At 43.8% G+C, this 19954-nt stretch overlaps 1 protein-coding gene across 1 annotated transcript in view; it reads left to right on the forward strand.

The window, feature by feature from the left end:
• FBXO32 (F-box protein 32) overlaps positions 1 to 14845 on the forward strand; it is a 34752-nt gene extending 19907 nt beyond the window's left edge. Inside the window, exons 5-9 of the mRNA XM_046642675.1 lie at positions 1030 to 1123; positions 1960 to 2144; positions 7709 to 7891; positions 8882 to 9025; positions 9420 to 14845. Of these exons, the coding sequence (XP_046498631.1) occupies positions 1030 to 1123; positions 1960 to 2144; positions 7709 to 7891; positions 8882 to 9025; positions 9420 to 9509 (696 nt within the window). The 3' untranslated portion in view covers positions 9510 to 14845. The remainder of the gene's footprint in view (positions 1 to 1029; positions 1124 to 1959; positions 2145 to 7708; positions 7892 to 8881; positions 9026 to 9419) is intronic.
• Positions 14846 to 19954: the final 5109 nt, after the last annotated feature.

The raw sequence follows: 19954 nt of genomic DNA on the forward strand, positions 1-19954 counted from the left end.
GTCCAATGGTTCATTGTTCAACAACAAAATCTTTGATTTGTTTTTGTAATCTTGCCACATCTGTGAATAATTTTGCTACTGAAGGGAAGAAAGATTGGGCTAAGGATGCACCAACTTAAGTTATTTTCTTTATTTCTTCTTGTTTGGCCATTATGGGAGAGGTGGGAATGGCACATACTCCTTCAACAAACAAACCAACCTTTATTTTCCACCTGATTTCTGCCAGGCATTGTGCTGGGGGCTTTATGTGCATTCCCTCATTGAAAGCTCTCAACAATCTCATTGGCTCTAAGTATTATTAGTACAGATGAAGAAACTGGGACACCCAGAAATTTAGTAAGTTGCCTATAACCACAGAGCTAATAAGTAGTCAAACCGAGATCTGAACGATAAAGCCGAGAGCGACGAGGATCCTCGCCTCTAAGTAGAAATATGTATCTATACTCTACATCCCTGAATTTCTCTCTCTTCCTGTGTTTGGCCTCTTTCTACAGAAAGTTAAGTGCAACAACAGTTTCTAATTAATAGACATTTTTACGGAATGCTACATGAGCAGGAGGTACGTGAATAAGAATTGCCACTTCCTTTGAAGGTGCACATCATTGCTGACCATTTAGGTGCCTTGAGAGCAGTTGGTGCCAGTGGGGAAGAAGTTCAAGTGGGGGGAGAAAAATTCCCGCTGGGAGTGATTATGTAGGACGCAAACATTCGCAGGTCACAGGAGGTTTTGTGTACGTCAGCTTCCCCTGCTGAAGCAGGATGAACGATTAGCTTGAATTAGCCCTGGCTGAAGACAAACTCTTTATATTTAAAAGAAAAAAGCAATTATATTCAGCCTGCTTCCTGGGTTTTGAATTACCCCCATTTGTCTTTCAATTTGAGCATCTGCTTTTTATTGCATTGTGGCCCTACCTGCCATTTATCTCTCCCCTTCAGTCTGTATCTACGTGTCATGTGACTCAAAAGTGAAGATTAGAGGGAAAAAGATCTCTGTATTCTAAGCCTGGCAACTTCTATTTTTATCCACAGCTGTTGGAACTGATAGCAAAGTCCCAGCTCACATCCCTGAGTGGCATCGCCCAAAAGAACTTCATGAACATTTTGGAAAAAGTGGTACTGAAAGGTGAGCTCTCCCCGACTCTCTCACCCCGTTTGATAGGCAGAGGGAGGGGCAGGTGGATTTGCCAGGGGCATGGACATGTCATTAGGTTTAAGGGAATGTAAGTGGATGGAATGAATAACTCCCACTTTATGGGTGCCGATTCCAGTTCAGATAAAAGCGCAGCTCATGCTCACGACAAAGGGTGAGACCGTCACCTTCCTGTCCTTTTATTGCAATCATCCATTTGCCCTGCCATAAGCCCCTCAGGCTTCCCAGTGTGGACACGTTGCAACCTTGGCTGACAAGCTTCTGGATTCCACATTCCTAGAAAATGAAGCTGAGTACAAGGCAGAATAGATTCATGGACTCTTTGAGCCAGAAGGAACTCTGGCTCAACTGACTTATTGTATAGATGGGGAAACTGAGGCCCATGAGAAAGAGTCATTTGTCCCTAATCACACAAAGAGTCAGCCAGACAGTTAGAACCCAAGCTCCTGACCCCCGGATCCATGCTCTTACCACTGACCACCTAAAAGGGTTGTCACTGCTGGGCAAAAGAAACCGCTCCTCAGATCAGATGAGCCATTGGTGCTGGAGGAACAATGAAAAGAGAAAGAGTCTTTGTGGAAAACTAGGGAGAAGAGAACAAAGAGGGACCTAGATAACAGAAACCCTAGCTAGTAACTTCGAGTGCAGAAGCTTGGCCAAGTATAGAATAAACACCAGTGAGAAAGAAAACCATAGCTCCCGAGGGGATACCCAGGTAACACGAGCAGAACAGAAAAGAAAGACCCACTTATGAAATATAGAGTGTTCTAGTGTCATAACTATTGTTACTTTTTCCTTCTCCGCTCAAGTCCTTGAAGATCAGCAAAACATTAGACTAATAAGGGAGCTGCTCCAGACCCTCTACACGTCCCTGTGCTCACTGGTGCAGAGAGTCGGCAAGTCTGTGCTGGTCGGGAACATTAACATGTGGGTGTATCGGATGGAGACAATTCTACACTGGCAGCAGCAGCTGAACAACATCCAAATCACCAGGGTAAGCGGGAATGCCCAGCTTCCCCCTAGCAGGAGAGGTTTCGGTCAGTTCCTCCGCTGAGATGCTGGGCGGTCTCGCCAGGAGTTTGAATCCCGCTCTGGGGTTGGAAGAGTCTGGACTCTTCTGATCTGACGCTTTATACTGGGTGCTGACAGTGGGCCGGAGGACTTCCGGATAAAGCGAGGGTAGGAAGAAGAGTTGGGCGAAACAGGATCAAAGTTTGTGAAAGACGACAGCCAATTGAAACATCATGGGGAAAACTAGAAACTTGACTGTTGGGGAGATGTCGGTTATACCCCTGAAATCTTCACCGAGATTTGGGGATCTCTCCTGTTTGCCCATTTCCTCTTAAAAAACATGTTGTTTACAGCTTTAGGAGGCTGCCTTGAATACAATAGAGCTGTGATGGCAGTGGCCTGGAGAACTGGTACCAACGTTTTAAAATTCTGGTTCTAATTATTAATAGTTATAAGGAAGCCTTTGATTAAAGACGGTGAAGATACATGTAGGAAAAGAGATGAGCAAAAAACCAAAAAAAGCCCTATATCACCAGCTAAACGACTATCAGTAGTTTCTTCTGGCTTTTAAAACATAGCTTGGCCCTCAGCTCTTGTCCTCTTACTAGTGAGCAGGAGGACAAGGCACACCGAAAATGTGAGAAAGACACTGGTGTCATCTCTCAAGGCTCACTAATGGACAGACACACTTAGGCAGCTCAGGTCGCACTTGGCTTGCTTATCAACATCCGTGTCCACGGCTGTTCTAAGTGGTTCCAGGACCCAAGCTGATAAAAGGTTGGGTCTGCCCCATCTCTCAAGACAGTAACATGAGAAAACTTCTTTGACCTCTTTTAAATATCATTTTACTATGTGAAGTTTTCAAAATGCAGTGTCCTCGACTTTACCCTTAATAACCTCTCTGTGCCTTAGTGTCTTCAACTCTGAAACAAAGGGAATGATTAGACGCCTCAGAGTTATGTGACTTCCTTAGAATCACTTATTCTACAACCCCCACACACACGGAGTAGAGCGTAAGCCCAGCTAATCTTTCAAAAGCTATCTCAATTATTTGATTATTTCAAAAGAGTGTATTATGAACATTTACCTATTTTATTCTAATAATTCACCCCATCCCTCTCTCTCAAGTGTAGGCATAGTTTGATAGTGTGAATCTGAGACCCAAATTCCCAACTGACCTTTCACAGAAAACCCACGTACACCTTCTCCCTGATTTCCGGTATTCCCTGTAGCCTGGACTTCATACCTACTGGTTTTTCTAAGCCCAGGAGAGAATTAGGCAGTGACATAACTGAGCAAGTCCCATTCGTCCTAAGGGCGTCTTCCTTCCAGCAACTTTGGAACACCCATTTGGATGGTCACCCTTGCCCAAAGCTGTTCCCTCGGCCCACCTCACAGGAACCCCCCTTGACCACATCCACCCACATTCCTTGCATTTCCATGGGCTCACCACCCCAACTCCCTTAGCTGATCTACAGTCACTCTTGGGAGGTAGCCAGTGTGGTTGCCATTACCCTTCATGGAGTAAGTGGGACCAGAGAAACCCAGGGACTTTCCCCGAGTTACACAGCACTTCGGGCCAGAGCTGAAGGCAGCACGCTGGATTCCTTATTCCTAAAATGGCGACGCTTTCCTCACATCAGTGGTTTCCAAACATTTTTTCATTCCAGCTTCTTCCAACTATTTATTCAATGATCTGGCTTTGTGCAAACCTTTTAAATCTAATGAAATCCCATACAGGACAGATCAAACACTGACGTTCATCTCACCCTGATGTCCATCTCACCCTCCCCTCTGCTTGCAGCCCTCCAGCCAGGCCAGGCATTCTCTGCATGCTCTGAGCAGTCCTGCCTCTGGCTCCTAAGCTTCCTCCTGCCCTCACTGTCCAGTCTGTCGAAGCCACTATCATAGCACCTTCTTCATAGCAGTTATTAAGATCGGACTTTCCTTCCTACATACATTCACTTTCCTGTCTCCATCTACTGCCTTATACTCGCCACAAAGAAAGGACAGGCCTTCTCTATTCCTTGTAACTGGCACAGAACAGAAATAATTCAAATTTTAGTTGAACGAAGGACTGATCGAAGGAGGGGTCTCCTCCCACCGCCTGCCTGAAGGACTTGCTCGACGTTCAGAGGAACACACCTGAAAAATACTGCCCTGTGTTACGGATGATGATGAAAATTTACCACCTTCAGGATTTGGGGCAAGTCATTCTTCTCTCCTTGCCTCCTTTTCCTCATTTGAAAAGTAGGAGCAGTAATGCCTCTCTCAAAGCCCTGGTGTGACATTGGATAAGTTAATATATAGAAAGCCCTTGGAACAGTGCCTGACGTGTAGTAAGGACTGTAAATGCATCAGCTGTTCTTATTATTAAGGCTCATTCTGTGGCAGCCACTGTTCTAAGTCCTTTACCGTGCATTAATTAACTCATCTAGTAAATGAGTCTAAGTAGGAGTCATTATAATAGCTAATATTTATTGGGCACTGTGCTAAGTATTTCTGTGCATTCTCTCATCCACTCCACCCAGCAACGCTATAAGATATGCTTTTCCTCATTTTGTGAAGGAGAAAAATTAGACTGAGTAGTTAAGAATAATCCAGCCAGGGCCTCACCACTAGTATGATGTAGCATGAGGATTGAGCCCAGGCCTGTCTGCAGAGGCTGTATTGTTACTCATTGCACTCTTCTCCCTCATGCCCTCCTTCCCAACCCTTATTCTGACAGCACTGCTGGGACCCCTCAGAGCCCTGAAGAGCCTTTCACACAAATTCTTAACTCTCCAGAGCAAAGAAAGATCGAGCAAAACAGAGAGAAGGGACTTCAGGACTTCAGTCTGTATTTTAAAACTTGCTTTTTAACAGTTTAGGCCAAAGAGAAGTATATTATTACACAAAAATGTTACGGTGACGTTTACAGTCATTGCTTTCCATTTGCCAAAGTTCTATCAGTATCTTCTCAGCACGTAATCTTGTTTTCCTTCAGAATTTCATATCTAATTCTATGGAGCCAATTGATATTGGCAAAAATAATTAATATAAAAAAGAATGAAGGAAAAAACTAAGAGGAACTGGCTTGTAGGGGAAAAAAATCAAATAGAACCAGTGTGCTGTGAGGAAGGCAGCGTTTTGAAACATGCTGGAGGGGAATGTTAAGGGATTTTAGCCAAATGCTTGATTGGAGGAGCGAGAGTGACTTATTTTTCTTTTATATGTTTATATTCAAAAAGGAGAAGGCATGTAAGCAGTTAACCATTTATCAGGAGAAAGGGCTCAGCATGGGGTCTGGGCAAGGATTTTGGAAAAGTTCAGGTTTGAAAATTTGAGCGTGAACTCTGCCAAGTGGACTTTAATAGGAGTTCATGTAATAATTGGCCTGGGAGTTTTAACCAAAAAAGTAGATGCTTTGAAGTGCTGGAAACAAAAAGAAAATCTCATGGCAGTTTTATTGGCTCATATGATCAGCAGCAGATGATAAATGACAAATGGGTCCAGGGCCTTCTGCAGGCCGGCAAAGTCCTGAATTTTGCAAGCAACTGAAAGTTCAGCCCAGCAGCCTGAGCAATATAAGTTGTCAAGTCATAGACACTTCTGATGAGTTAGGAGGCTGAAGCTACTCCAAGTCTGAGATTTTTGGAACTGGAAGGGATCTTCAGAGTCTTCTAAACCAATTCATTTTGGACATAGGGAAATTGAAATCCAGACTTCTCAGGGGCACCTGGGATCCCATCTGCTGCTTCTCCATCCTTCTCCCATGCCACCTCCCATTCTTCTCCACAGTCCAACTTCCCAAGGCGCCCTGCCCACTGCCCACCTTTCCTCTGCACGCCTGCCCTCCTTTGCAGGGGCCACGGGAGGGAATTGCCAAGGCTGCGCATCTCCCAGGAATCCTGTGTGTCTTTGCTTTGGTGTACCTCCTACAGCGTTTAGTTCCCTAACAATTTGAGGAGGGAACTCAATACCCACTCCCAGGATACTTCCCCATGAGCTAAGATTTCCTGATCTTGTGTTTTATTTTTTTTTTCTTGTGACCCGCAGAGATGACAGAACACTGAGCTAAAAATGTCAGTAGTTCAAAATCAAGAGCTCACCCAGGCTAGCTTGGGAAGGACAAAGACCCACGGTCTCAGGTGATTTGTGCTGACTTCTTCCCAGATGGCAGCATCCAGTTGCTGTTCAACAAATACAACTGAAAACCTATATCAACAAATACTGTTGAGGACGTCCTGTGGACAGACTGTCCCCGTAACACTTGGGGCTTCCCTCCTTGATAGCATTTACCACTTGTTCTAGAATTATTTGCTTATGTTTCTGGGTCTCTCGCCAGCCTACTGAGCCCACTGCAGCAATTCCAGTGCCAGGCCATAGTAGGCATGCAGAAGAGGGTTTTTGTGCTGGACTGGTCTGCAAGGGATACAAAATTAGACCCTGCCTTCAAAGATCTAGGTCTGAATGGGATAACATGAGCTCAGGAAAATTTGAACAATAAAGGGCTAAAATATAAATTCGGGGATATAGTAGAAGAAGCTCCTAGAGAAACTCATGATGAATTGTCAATATATTCTCCATGGATGACTATTTCAGAATGTTCCATGGAGCCCTAGGTTTGAATAGAGATGCCTCAATGGATGGTGGCACTTAAGCCAGAAGGTTCTGGACCAGCCATTCTCGAGTCGTGCATACACACACACATACACACCAGTCTGGGTCTTTTTGTTGTTTTTTTTACTTATTTAGTTATTTGGGTTTCATCAGTCCACAAATATTTATTGAGTGCCTACTACATGCTAGGCACTCTTCCAGAAACTAAGGACACAGCAATGAAAACAGACAGAAATTCCTGCCTCCACGGAGGGAGCGTACCTTCTAGCAGGAATGTTCCATTCATGCTTTTTTTGGAAAAGAGTTGTATTACATAAGAAAAAGGGGGGTTGTTGCAAAAAGTATCTAAAGAGATCATAGGAATTCTGGGAAGGTGCAGTGAGCAGGGCCTGACGTAGCCACAAAAGCAGAAAAGGCCTTTTGGAGGAAGTGGGTTTGAACTGGATCTGAGAAAGAGTACCATTTGGATGGGCAGAGAGGACTGGGGAGAGTGAGGGCCTTGTGGGCAGGGTGTTCAGGTGCCCATGAGCACACGTGCTTGGAGGGATCCATGGTCACTGGTGGGGCAGTGAGATACGAGGCTGGGGTGGCAGGCGGGTGCTCTGTCCTGGGCAGCGAGTCCTTCAGGAGCTCTGGTCAATAAACCAGCGTAAGGGCCAGTCCCGGTGGTTAAGTTCGGTGCACTCCGCTTTGGCAGCCCAGGTTCCATTCCCAGGCAAGGACCTATGCTACTCGCCCATCAGTGGCCATGCTGTGGCAGCAGCTCACATACAAAAAGAAGAAGATTAGCAACAGATGTTAGCTCAGAGCAAATCTTCCTCAGAAAAAGAAGAAAAATATCCAGCTTGAGGGTGAAGGACAAGGGACAGCTGCATCCTTGGAAGGTGTCATCTGGTGAATTGCTGCTCTCTGCCCCACAACTTAATGTTATCCATTTCCCTGCAGCCTGCCTTCAAAGGCCTCACCTTCACTGACCTGCCGTTGTGCTTACAACTGAACATCATGCAGAGGCTGAGCGACGGACGCGATCTGGTCAGCCTGGGCCAGGCGGCCCTCGACCTGCACGTGCTCAGTGAGGACCGGCTGCTGTGGAAGAAGCTGTGTCAGTACCACTTCTCCGAGCGGCAGGTCGGTGAGGCCCAGCGGACATCCCTTCCTTCTCTCCCCTCTCGGTCCCCTACCCTCGAGCTTCCTTGGCATCCTCCTAGAGCTTGAGGTGTGGGCGCCCACCCTCCAGGGCTCCCCGGTTTGAATGGAAAACACCAGTCCAAGGAGTTTCTAAATAATGCACATGAAGTTATTTTTCTGGTGGTTTGGATGGAAAAAAAAATTACATTCTTAACCTATTTACATTTTACAACTTGCTCAAAAAAATTCAAAAGTGGCACCAGTCCTTCTTTTCTGTAACAAAGAAATGTACTTTTATGATACTTGACAGCTAAAGGACTTCTACAGATATTATTTCAGTTTATCCTAATGACCAGGGAAGGGTTAGTATCATTATCCTTTAATCAGATAAAGAGACCAAGACCACAAATGGCTGAGGGACATTCCAAATTAGTGAAGTGCTTTCCTCTAGGTGAGGACACTGGCCTTGAATTTGAATTTGGGGCTTTTTGACACCAGCTCTAGGCCTGTTTCCCGTCCTCACGCCGCCTCAGATGTTTTTTTTCCAATTTCTTTATATAGAAGTGTGAGTTCAACAAGTTCTGTTCATGGAGCCATTAATATTTAGATAGAAAATAGAACCACTGTGCCAGGCGGTTACTGCATGTCCCTGGAAATGCTCACTCAAGTCTATAGCAAAGAAAAGATTGAAGCTGTTTATTGAGATCACCTAAACTTGAAGGGACCCTCCAAATGCAATTTCGTAGAGGTCACTAGTGAGATGTCACCAACCACCTGTTTCTTTTAAAGACTGGTTAAAAGCTACTGTTTAACTGGGTAGAGCTCAGAAACTACTTCTTTATATCTTGGCTATGTTTTTCCCTGGGTTTTGCAGGGTGTAGATGAAAAAGGGAGAAAAGAGGCAGGAACAGCACTTTTCAGAACCAGAAAACCACAAACCATCTTCTTGATGAACTCTCCCACAACCACGTTTATTTGTTTGATATTTAGATCCGCAAGCGATTAATTTTGTCAGACAAAGGACAGCTGGATTGGAAGAAGATGTATTTTAAACTTGTGCGATGTTACCCACGGAAAGAGCAGTATGGAGACACCCTTCAGCTTTGCAGACACTGTCACATTCTTTCCTGGAAGGTATGTGTCTCGGAGGTGGCTGCCACAGCCCCCCAGCCCAGCCCCCGAGAGCCAATAGCACCAGCATTGTGACACTAAGTCCTTTTTACTCTTTACGGTTGCAGCCCCCAGCCGAAAGTGAGGGTAACTGATTCAGTCCCCAGGGAGAAAAACTTTCAGACCTTCATTTCCTTCACCTCCTTATGTATATTTTTCTGCAGCCCCCTCCCCCAAATTCTCCCATCTCTTTGTGCACAGGTGCACACACACATGCACACACAGCTCTTTAGTTTTTCCAGAACTGATGACATTCTTGACAGAGGAATGTTGTTTTGAAGTTGGGCAATGCCTTATAATGCTACAGGCCAACAAGATGCTTCTGAGAACTCAACCCTCCCCATGGTTTCCTTTCCAGGGCACTGACCACCCGTGCACAGCCAATAACCCGGAAAGCTGCTCTGTCTCACTTTCACCCCAGGACTTTATCAACTTGTTCAAGTTCTGAATCCCGGCACATGACAGCACTTCAGAAGGGTTCCTGTGCTGATTGGATGGTTGGGAATACAGAGTTTGGACACTTCATTTGTAAATAGTGTACATTTTAAACATTGGCTCGAAACTTCTGAGATAAGTCATTGAGAGGACATTGGAGGGCAAAGATGCAGTCGCTGGCTGGGAATTTAAAAATATGGACTTCTCATTAGAATTGGTATGGAAAAGCAGAGATACTGTAAATAAACTTTTTTCCTAACGATTTGCCAGCAAGACTCTAAGGGCAGGAATTCTATTTCATCGGTGAAAACGGAATTCTCTTGATGTCCACTGAAACTCCTTTATGGTTCCCTAAGAGATGTGGAAGAAAAGGGCAAAACTCAAAGACAAGATAGAACCCTCTTTGTTTACAATGTGAAAAAGCGTTTTAAAAAAAGAAGAAAACTGCAGATGAGAAATCCCTGGGCTTTTGGGTTGACTTGGGGTTTGTTTTGAAAAAGCCAAGGAAGCACCACCCATTTTAAACCCACGTGGGCATAAGGCCTTATCTTACGAAGATGTCACACAATAGTCTACCTCGGAAAGCATACAGTGCTCTCTCTGACGAAGTACGTGGTCCCATAGGCAGTGTCTGTTCTTCTTGTTTCCTCATCATATAAAAAGTGATTTAAAATGGGAAGGGATATTGGAGGCCATCCTCATCAGGTTTCAGACTTCCTTTTTAGGCTAATGGGGCACTCCAGAGTTGCCTGTTTTCTAGAACAACCCCAAAGCATGTATGCCCTTTTTTCCTTTCATGTCATTAGCTCCTTCAAGGCAACGTAAGGCCAATTAAAAACAGTCCCAGAGGAAGTCCTGCCGCAGAGAAGATAGATTTGTCACCCGATAGCTGTGAAGACTTTCTTATTCCTGTTTAACTTCTTGGCTTGTCTGGGCTTCCCAGGGTATCTTCAAGGATAAGCGTATCTCTGTGGACTGGTCGGAGCCGGAGTGCTGATAAAGGCTTGTGAAACAGGTTTTCCATGTCAGTTAAACGTTTTACCAGCTGCTGTCCCACTTGGTGGGTGAGGAGCTGAGGAGCTCGCTTTTCTTTACGTCTGACATCAAAATTTTAGTCAACCTGAGTTAGGGCTTCTTGCAAGGATGATAAAATAAAGCCTGGAATTGTAGCCCAATAGGGAACAGAGGTACTTACTATGAGTTCATCTTAAACTTGCTCCATCCCCCAGGGCATCTTGCTGGCCAATCCCAGCAGGTAGCTGTGTGGAAGAAAGGAAATCTCAGGACGTAAGGAGTTCATTGTCAAATATTTCTGGGAGGGTGTAGGGATGTTTTTGTTTTCTATCTTTTATTGAACTTTGCTTTTCGACAACAATGTACATATTTTTGCAGTTGTGTCTGCTTTGCTTTTTTTTTTTTTTTTTTTTTGGCAAATAAAGTTGCCACCCCACATGCCCTTGGCAAAGAAGTGAGGCAGAAATAGGAACTTGGTTCACAGGTGAGGAACAGTGTATACTTGGAGGTTGAACTTGGGGTGACCTAAAAAGAGGAAAGATGGTTAAGCATGGACAGAAACGAGCCAAGGGACCAGCTAGTGGTGCAAGGCCCCTTCACACCTTTCCCTGAATACACAACCCAAGTACCAGCATTCAGAAGAGAAGTCAATGACCAGTCAACGCTCCTCACTTTGCAATGTTTGTGCCTGCTCCAGGGTTTCTCAATATTTATTTTCATTATCACCCCCCTCTAAGAAGAAAAAATTAAGTGAATTTAAGATCTCCCTAAGGAGAAAAGTTAAATATTCAAGAATAAGATCTTGTTGGGTAATGTTGGACTTTGGAGGGCCACAAACTACTGTCACACCTAAGAGGTTTTTTTACATTCCCCTGCCCCCCCCCACCCCCCCAGGGAAGGTCACATCGAGAATGCAGGGCCTAGACCGTGGAATAAAAAGCTAGTTCTTCCCCAATTCAGACAGGTTCTCTCGAACACCTCAGCTTCCGTAAAGGGGTGGGGTGGAGCTGGGTTTGTTGTTGCTGTGACAGCTCTGGGAAATTTCACTTGGATATTTTTAGGTTAAGCGTTCATGGCCTTCCACATCTTCCCACTGACTTGTGACCCCCTTCATGCTGATGAAGGAGGTGGAAACTCCTCGGCATCTTCAAGTTTGCAGTCCCATAAATGTTGCCTGCTTTGGACTGTCGGCACAAAACTGGCAAACCAGTCTCATTTGGACTGCCCGCGATCCTCACCTTGCGCATCACACCCCAGGCAGCGAGGCGCATCTGTGCAGGATGACCCCTACCCCAAGGGACGGGGTTACAGTTCTCTGAAAGGTTTACCTAGATGGTGCCTCTGGGCTCTCCTCATCTCCTTCGGCATTATTGGAGGTGGTGTGTGACAGAGTCAAGGAAAATTTTTAGGGAAAAAAAAAGAAGAAAGCAACATTTGTGGTTCTGTTTCATTGGAAGAGGAAATGAGGGAAATGGCAGGTGGAGAGGGAGGGGGAAAGGAATAGGGAGAGCGTATCTTCAAGGCTGTGGTCTCTGAGGGCAATGGAGAAGAGCGTAGCGGATGGAGAGCATCTGTGTTGGCGCCACTCGTAGCTGTGAAGCATGGCCAGAGCCTCACATATAAGTAAAGTGAGTTAAAAAAATTCTTGTTCCCTGGGCACTAACTCTCTACAGAATTTCTATTGGCAAAGCCTCTCTGGACAACCTGACCTAAAACACAAAAAGAATCCTTGTATCAGAACAGCTGTTCTAAAAGCCAGAAGGGACATGACATGGAAATTGCTAGAAGAGATGGAATGCTCTACTCTCTTGGCTGTACCTACCCTATAACATAGAATTTGAAAATGATGTCAATATGAAGTAATTTGGACTTCCAGAGAAGGAAAGAGTTTTGTCCAGGGCAGTGTGAGCAAATCCACAGGGATGTTACGATTTGGGCCAACTGAAAGGTTTATGAGTAATGAGCCTTAAGTCTCCTGTGAGAAAGGCACAGCGTTTGGGGAAAGGAGAATACGTGAAGTTTAGGAGTGCTCACTTTATAGAAAGATCCAGAAAAACATCCAATGTCATTTTAAACTAGATTGCATTATTACTCAACACTGTTGCTTTGAGCAGATGGATCCGTCGCAAGGGAGGGCAGGTGGCAGAAAGTACAAAGTAGAAACATCCCCAGGGTGTCAGTTGTGAGATGACATTTGTTCAGTGATGATCAGTTTTATATTGAAGTGGCTCGAAGGAGATATTTTACGTGGGCTGGGTTTACACTGCAAAGCTCAGCGCAAGAGCGGGCTTCACTTAGCAATGGTGACTCAAGGTAACGGATGTATACTGTGTTATTGCCACATTTCTCATCTTTGTGGATTCAAAAACTGCTTTCATGAGGAGCTTGCAGTTAACAGAGCCTTCTTGTTTCTGTTGTTTTTATGTGGGAGAAGAGAAAGAGCTTGGAATTTGATTTGTCTCAGCAAGTGGTATGATTTATAAGAAGGTCAATCATTTCAAGACATGTCCAGCAGTATATCATTCTTAGTGTTCAGTACCGTGTTTATCATAAAATATGCACCTGAGTTTATATTTTTCTGCCAGGCTGTAGAGCAATAATGTCTTGCTATGCACACACCTTCTTTTATGTGTGAATCTTTTTTAACTGTAATTTTATGTGTGAATTTTTTTTAACTAAACTATATCATCATTTTCTATGTTGACATCTGTTGTTTTCTTTTTTTTATCTGTTTCCAACGATCTGAGTCTGTGAACCATCCCTTCTGACTGGATGCTGGCCTAAAATCGTATTAGTGTTTAAACAGACCTCAGAAACACCCTGAAGCTCTAGGCAAAGGCAGAGACGTGGCCCTTTGATATATCTTGGGTCCTTGATGTGTTCAACAAACAAGACTGTAATTCCTTTAAACTCGACGTTTTCTATAGATGCTTTCTGCTCTGTTTTGTTAAGGACAGTAGACCCTCTGTGGTTTTCCAAGGGAAAGAAATTCCTACCCCCGATTTTCGAGCTGGAAGGGATGTTCGAGGTGATGGAGTCTGGCATTCCTTCTGCCTTTGAAGACAAGGACACAGGTCCAGAATGTGTCCAGAATGTTCAGGGCACGTGCCTCAGCCTACCTGGTACTCAGTGGTGGACTTGAGCGTAAACCAGGGCCTCCTGTGCCCCCTGCCCCGGCACCTTGTGCTGAGGCTGGAGACGCATGACACCCGATACAATTCTTCTCAAGACCTTTGCTGTGGGAGGCAAGCATGACAGTCCAGTGTCAGGCATCTGGCCGTTAACTTTTCCAAATATTTTAAGTCCCTGGTTCTTCCTGGAGAAGTCAAGGAGCCACTTAATGTTTTTCCAGACTTCTGACTCTGTTGTGAGTACAGCATTCTGGTGAGTACAGACTGTTCACCATAAAGTACGCAGCATGTTTTGACAAATTCATTTTTCCCTGAGTACTTACATTTTAATTACAAAGGTGGCCCTTAAGACAGATAACAGCTGAGCAGCCAGCTTGCTTTCTAGAAACCGAGGTTTGATGGTAACCAGGCAGATGTTTCCTCTCCCCTTTGACTAGGATACATTTAATCCATCTTCTCCATGTCCCCGTCCTCTGGTACCCGCTGTGAGACCTGGTGAGCTTCTATTTCAGTTGAAGTTCACTCTCTGCTAAACCTCATCTTCACTAAGCAAAGGAGAATTATTCCATGAAGCAGCAAGGAGCAAGGGACCACCATATTTGTGACTTTGTCTGCTGGACATTTTCCAAAGTATCCTTGAACTCAGCAAACAAAGCTTCCTGAAAAATCTCCCAAAATTTAGGCCCTGCTCCATTTGGCCAAAAATGGATGGCTGCTCCAAAACTCTAAACTCCTCGAAACTCCATCTGCTACAACGTTACTTGTGGATTTTGAATATGACTTTTTCTGTCTTGGAGTATAGAGATGTTTGTTTAATTAATGATGCAGTAGTCTGTTAAACAGAAGGCTCCAAGCAGTGCTCTATGCTTGAGAACTCTTGGCGCCATCTTTACCAAATGCCAATCACCCTGGCTAAAGGGGGTGTATATTAAAGTCCATGTCCTAAGCTTAGAAGCTTTAATGTACTTTTCTAATGAAAAATACTATAGGGGGTTGAACATTGTAACTAAAAGTATAAGATTTAAACCAATTCCATGCAAAGATGTTTATTTAATATTGTGTGAGCTGAGTCCTTCTGTATAAATTATTTGCACACTTTTCTTGCATGATGAACTGATTTTTTTATAGTTGTTTGTACCAGACAGTGGCATATTTTTGTAAAAATTTTTTGACACTGAATTGCAATAAATGTTTTCCAACAATACACACTGGTGCATGTTTGATGTGTGTCAATTCAAGTTGGCTTTTTATCATACTGAGTATGTTTATCTTTTGCCTAGTGAGGCTTATATTCCTCTCCCAGAAACTTATCATTGTAAAATTTCGGGAAACACATAGAGAAATAAGCTTGCTGCTGAGTACCAACCTGAGTCAATAATACATCCTTATGCTTGAAGGGGATGTTTCCACTTACTGTTTGTATAGTAGAATGATTAGGAAATAAGGAACTTTAAAGTCAGTATCAATTATTCATCAACAGACATTTATTGAACAGCTCCTATATGCTAGACTCTGTGCAACGTACTGGGAATAGGATGGTGAACGACACAGATATGGTCCCTGCCCTAATGGAATTTAGATTGTACAGTTGGCCCTCTGTATCGATGCAGAGGGCTGACTAAGGGACTTGAGCATCCGTGGATTTTGGTACCCGAAGGGGATCCTGAAACCAATCCCTCCTTGGATACCGAGGGATGACCTGTAGTGGAAAAGACTGAAAAAAAAAAAAAAAAACTAGTAGGAAAAAAATTTAATTTGTAATAAGCACTCTGAAGGGAATAAACAAGAGGCTGAGATGCAGAATAACACGGGGGACCTGCTTATGACAGGCTGAACGGGGGCCCTTTTCAAGGAAGCGATGAAGCTGAGACGGAAAAGTGAGAAGAAGCCGGCCTCAGAAGATGAGAGCAGGAGCCTTCCAGAAAGACCAAAAGGCTTGTGCAAAGTTCAGATCCTGGGCCTGCCACCTACCTGCACTGTGACCTTTGTCACCTTACTTAACCCCTCTTTCTCAATTTCCTTGACTCCAAAATGGTGATAATAAATCTATTTCTTATGGTTGTGAGAGTTAAGGGAACTAATACAGGTAAGTGCGTGGAACTGGACGCATAATAGGAGCTCCACAGATGTTAACAGTTATGCTTCCCAGAGCAGCAAGGGTCTGAGAGTCGGGTTAGGAACTGCAGCGCCTTCCCAGTTGGATGTGATTCGCTCAGATGACTTCTGGATGCCTGACTTACTTGATTCTTTCACCCTGGAACACACCCGGATCTTGCCACTAACTCTCCATCAGAAAATGACATAAAAGGCACATGAGAGTAATTAGAGAGGTTTTGTTGTTGTTTTTTTTTTTTAACTTGCACCAGGATCACAAAATCTCACCATTCCCTAAATATCCCATGCATCATGCATTCTCTGCTCAGGCTGCTCCACTCACCTAGAATGTTCTTCCCCAACCCCTCTGGTAAGCATCTATTACCTCCTCCAAGTAAGTACGTCTCGTCTCATCTCCCATAACACTTTTTTGCATATGGACTCCACTACATTGTAGGCCTATTTGTGGCCCTGGCACGTGCTGGAGCTGAATGAATTAATATACCCACACATACATTCACAAAATGCTTTTGAAAGTCTCACTTGTAACCACACACTTACCCTCGACTAGAATAAGAATCAGCGTGAGTTTACATGCATAGACAGAACTACTTATAACTTGGTTAAAAATGAATGGTAGTTGATAAAATAACAAATGTAGAGACCCAGTTTTCATTAAAGTTTCTTTTAAGTTCTTCTAAATCTTTACAAGTCTAGTAAATTTTCATACAAAATAAGAGGGCCTTTTATTACTGTTTGATAAACTCAAATTAAACAGACTAAAGTCCCTTTAAAAAATAAGCCCCTTTTACAAACTTAATAAAAATTCCTTTAAACATTTTAAAGCTGCAATTATAAATCTAATGCATTTGCTGTTTTTTAAGCACTTCAAATACCTGCTCAGATAAGCTTCAACTTTAATAAGCAAAACATTCCCAAGTAAATTAATAACATAAATTTAGAAAATTAGGCATAAATATATCCCAAATTCCCACCAAAACTCTAACATTGTTAAAATTAGTGAAATTATTATAATTTTCCATTTAAAATGATATCTTAGACTAATTACTTATTTTAAATGGAAATCCTAAGTCTACTCTGGTAGGCAGAATAAGGGCTCCCCAAAGATGGCCACATCCTGATCTCCAGAACCTATGAATACGTTGTATCACATGGTAAAGGGGAAATTGCAGGTGTGATTAAGTTAAGCACTTCAAGATGGGAGATTATCGTGGCCTGGTGGGCCCAATGTGATCACAAGGGTCCTTAATAAAAGTGGAAGAGGCAGGCAGAAGAGGTCAGCATGATACGATGTGAAAAGGACGCATCCCGCCATTGCTGGCTTTGCAGATGGAGAGAGGGGGCCATGAGCCAAGGAATGCAAGCAACGTCTATAACCTGGAAAAAGCAAGGGAACAATTCTCCCCTAGAGCATGCAGAAAGGAATGCAGCCCTGCCAACACCTTGACCCTAGCCCAGTGAGGCCCATGTCAGACTTTGGACTTTCTCATGAATTTGTCTTGTTTTCAGCCACTAAACTTGAGGTAATTTGTTACCGCGGAAACAGGAAACTAATACAGTGAATCTGACAGATTCTCTAGCATGCCTAGCAACCCGTCCCTATAAAGCTCTTCCCTAGGAGTTCTGCCCCTTCAAATTCCCACTGACTCTTCTGCTGCATGTCCCCCACCCCAAGCTGAGTGAGGGTCTGTCTGCAAATGAAAGGCACAGCTGTGTTTATAGCCTAAATCAGTAGCAAGAGTTAATTGTTGTTGTTGAGATCCTATTAGTTTGTAACATCGTGTAAATTTCAGGTGTACATCATTATATTTCAGCTTCTGTATAGACTACATCATGTCCACCACCAAAAGTCTAGTTTCCATCTGTCACCATACACATGTGGCCCTTTACCCCTTCCAGCCTGCCCGCACCCCATTCCACTCTGGTAATGGGCAGAGGCTATGAGCAAGAGTTGTTTTGACTGCCCAGGTATGTGGACCTGCAAAAGCTAGACAGGAGAGCTCTACCTGTCAGTGGTAGGTATAAAGTTTTCTCCTTCCTATTTTATATGGGCTTAACTGAGGCTGACACCAATCACATTTCTGCCCAAGAAACATTACAGAGAGGCAGCGTTTCAAATTCTCTCCAATAAGCAATGTCTGTGTAGCAGCAGCGTCCTGGGCACTGGAGCAGCCATTCAGAAGTGTGAGCTCAGACATGGCCCTCAGGGAACTTACAGACCTGGTGTGAGGCTGGCAAGGACAAGAGAGTGGACATCAACTATAATAGCACAGGATCCAAAGTTCCAGGTGCCCTCAGGGAGGTACAAAGTACAGAGGAATTCAGAGAGGAAGAACTGAGTCCGTGCTTCTGAAAAGGAGAACAATGTGGGGTAAGACACAAGGCCACAATGTACTCTTCCTGAGTCAGTGTGAACGGGGCTCCTTCTTTGAAATCTGGGAGCTGGGGACTGTTGCTTAAGAGCCAGATACCAAGACTTACCACCCAAGCCCCTTTGGTGGTGTCAATAGGTTTCTTAAATTTAAGGAAAAAAAAAACACAAGTTTGGGAAGATTTCCCTTTTGGAGGGAACTGAAGCTCTCTGTGTCCACTGGGGTCCCAGTACCCGAGCCCCACCACTGTTCTAGAAAACTAACAGAAGCTCAAATGAACCCCAGGTCCCTTCAAGGAGCTCTGTGGTGGTTAATTTTGTGTCAACTTGGCTAGGCCATGGTGCCCAGGTATTTGGTCAAACACAATCTAGTCGTTGTTTCGAAGGTATTTTTTAGATGTGATTAACATTTAAACCGGTAGACCTTGAGTAAAGCAAATTACCCTCCATAATGTGGGTGGGGCTCATCTAATCAGTTGAAAGCCTTAGAGAGAAAAACTGATGTGCCCCTAAAAAGAAGGAATTCGGCCTCCAGGCTGCCTTTGGACTTGAGCCGCAATGTTAACTCTCGGCTAGGTCTCCATCCTGCTGGCCCGCCCCACAGATTTCAGACTTGCCAGTCCCACAATTGTGTGGGCCCATTCCTTAAAATAAATAAATCTTGATAGATAACAGATAGATAGATAGATAGATAGATGATGGATCTTAAGGAATAAAATATATATCTATAACGATAGAAAATATACATGTATACATAAAGAGAGAGAGACACAAATCCTATTGGTTCTGTTTCTCTGGAGAACCCTGACTAATACAAGCTCCTAGAAAGAGAACAAGGGCAGGGACAGTCTAGAGGAAGGCGTCAGAGGGCAGGGGGGAAGGAAGGAAAACCAGAGAGAGCGGAATCTAGCGGCTGTAAGAGGCAGTCAGCCAACGACCACATCCTGAGAAATCATATTTGGCAGATGCCAAAAAGTGCAACGAAACAGTCACTCTTAACCCACATAAAAGTGTTTGAGTGGCTCCCCCGTCTTTGCACTTTTTAAACTTGTATTCAATTGTTTTCATGATATTTTATTATTTAATTATATTTTTACTAGTTTTTTTCTTGATTTCAAAATTATTCCAAGGAGCCCCTACTTCCTTCAGAGAGGCAACATAGCATCAAGGTCAAGAGCAAAGAATCGGAAGACAATCTTCCTGGGTTCGATCCCCACCCTGCCTCTTCCTAGCTCTAGGGGACAGTGTGCTAAGCCTTGCCATGCCTCAGTCTCCTTATCTGTAAAATGGGGGTGACGGCAGTACCTGCATCATAGAATCACTGAGGAGTCATTGAGTTACCTGATCAGATCTATTTTGTGTGGTTAAAGCAGCACTTCACACACGGTAAGCTTTATATAAACTTTTGTTATTATTATTCACTCAGCACACTGTCCATTTCTGTTTTTGCATTATATGCTCTAGGCAGAAAACCCATGTAGCCTTTACTTTCTATAAAGAGAAACATAACGAGTAAATCAAGGAGCCCTACAATTCTAGCCTTCGCTTATGGCTTAAAGCAGTGGTCTCCAACTATCCCATGAGAGAACATTTTTTTAAGCAGAAACCCAATATATGTGTATTTATTTATCTACAAACTACAGGCAGGCCTTACTATCAACTAGTATTTCAAAGCAAAATGAACACTTAGGAGGAGAGCCATGATTAGTAGTGATGGATATAAATCCATATTTCAAATGGTTGATCATCTTTAATTTTTTGGCCAGTTTTTGGTCAGATCTCATTAGCTTGTCATGCAAAGGGGCCCTCCTAAGAGAGTCGTGACAT

This window comes from Equus quagga, chromosome 16 (assembly GCF_021613505.1).
Source record: "Equus quagga isolate Etosha38 chromosome 16, UCLA_HA_Equagga_1.0, whole genome shotgun sequence".
NCBI classification, from domain to species: domain Eukaryota; kingdom Metazoa; phylum Chordata; class Mammalia; order Perissodactyla; family Equidae; genus Equus; species Equus quagga.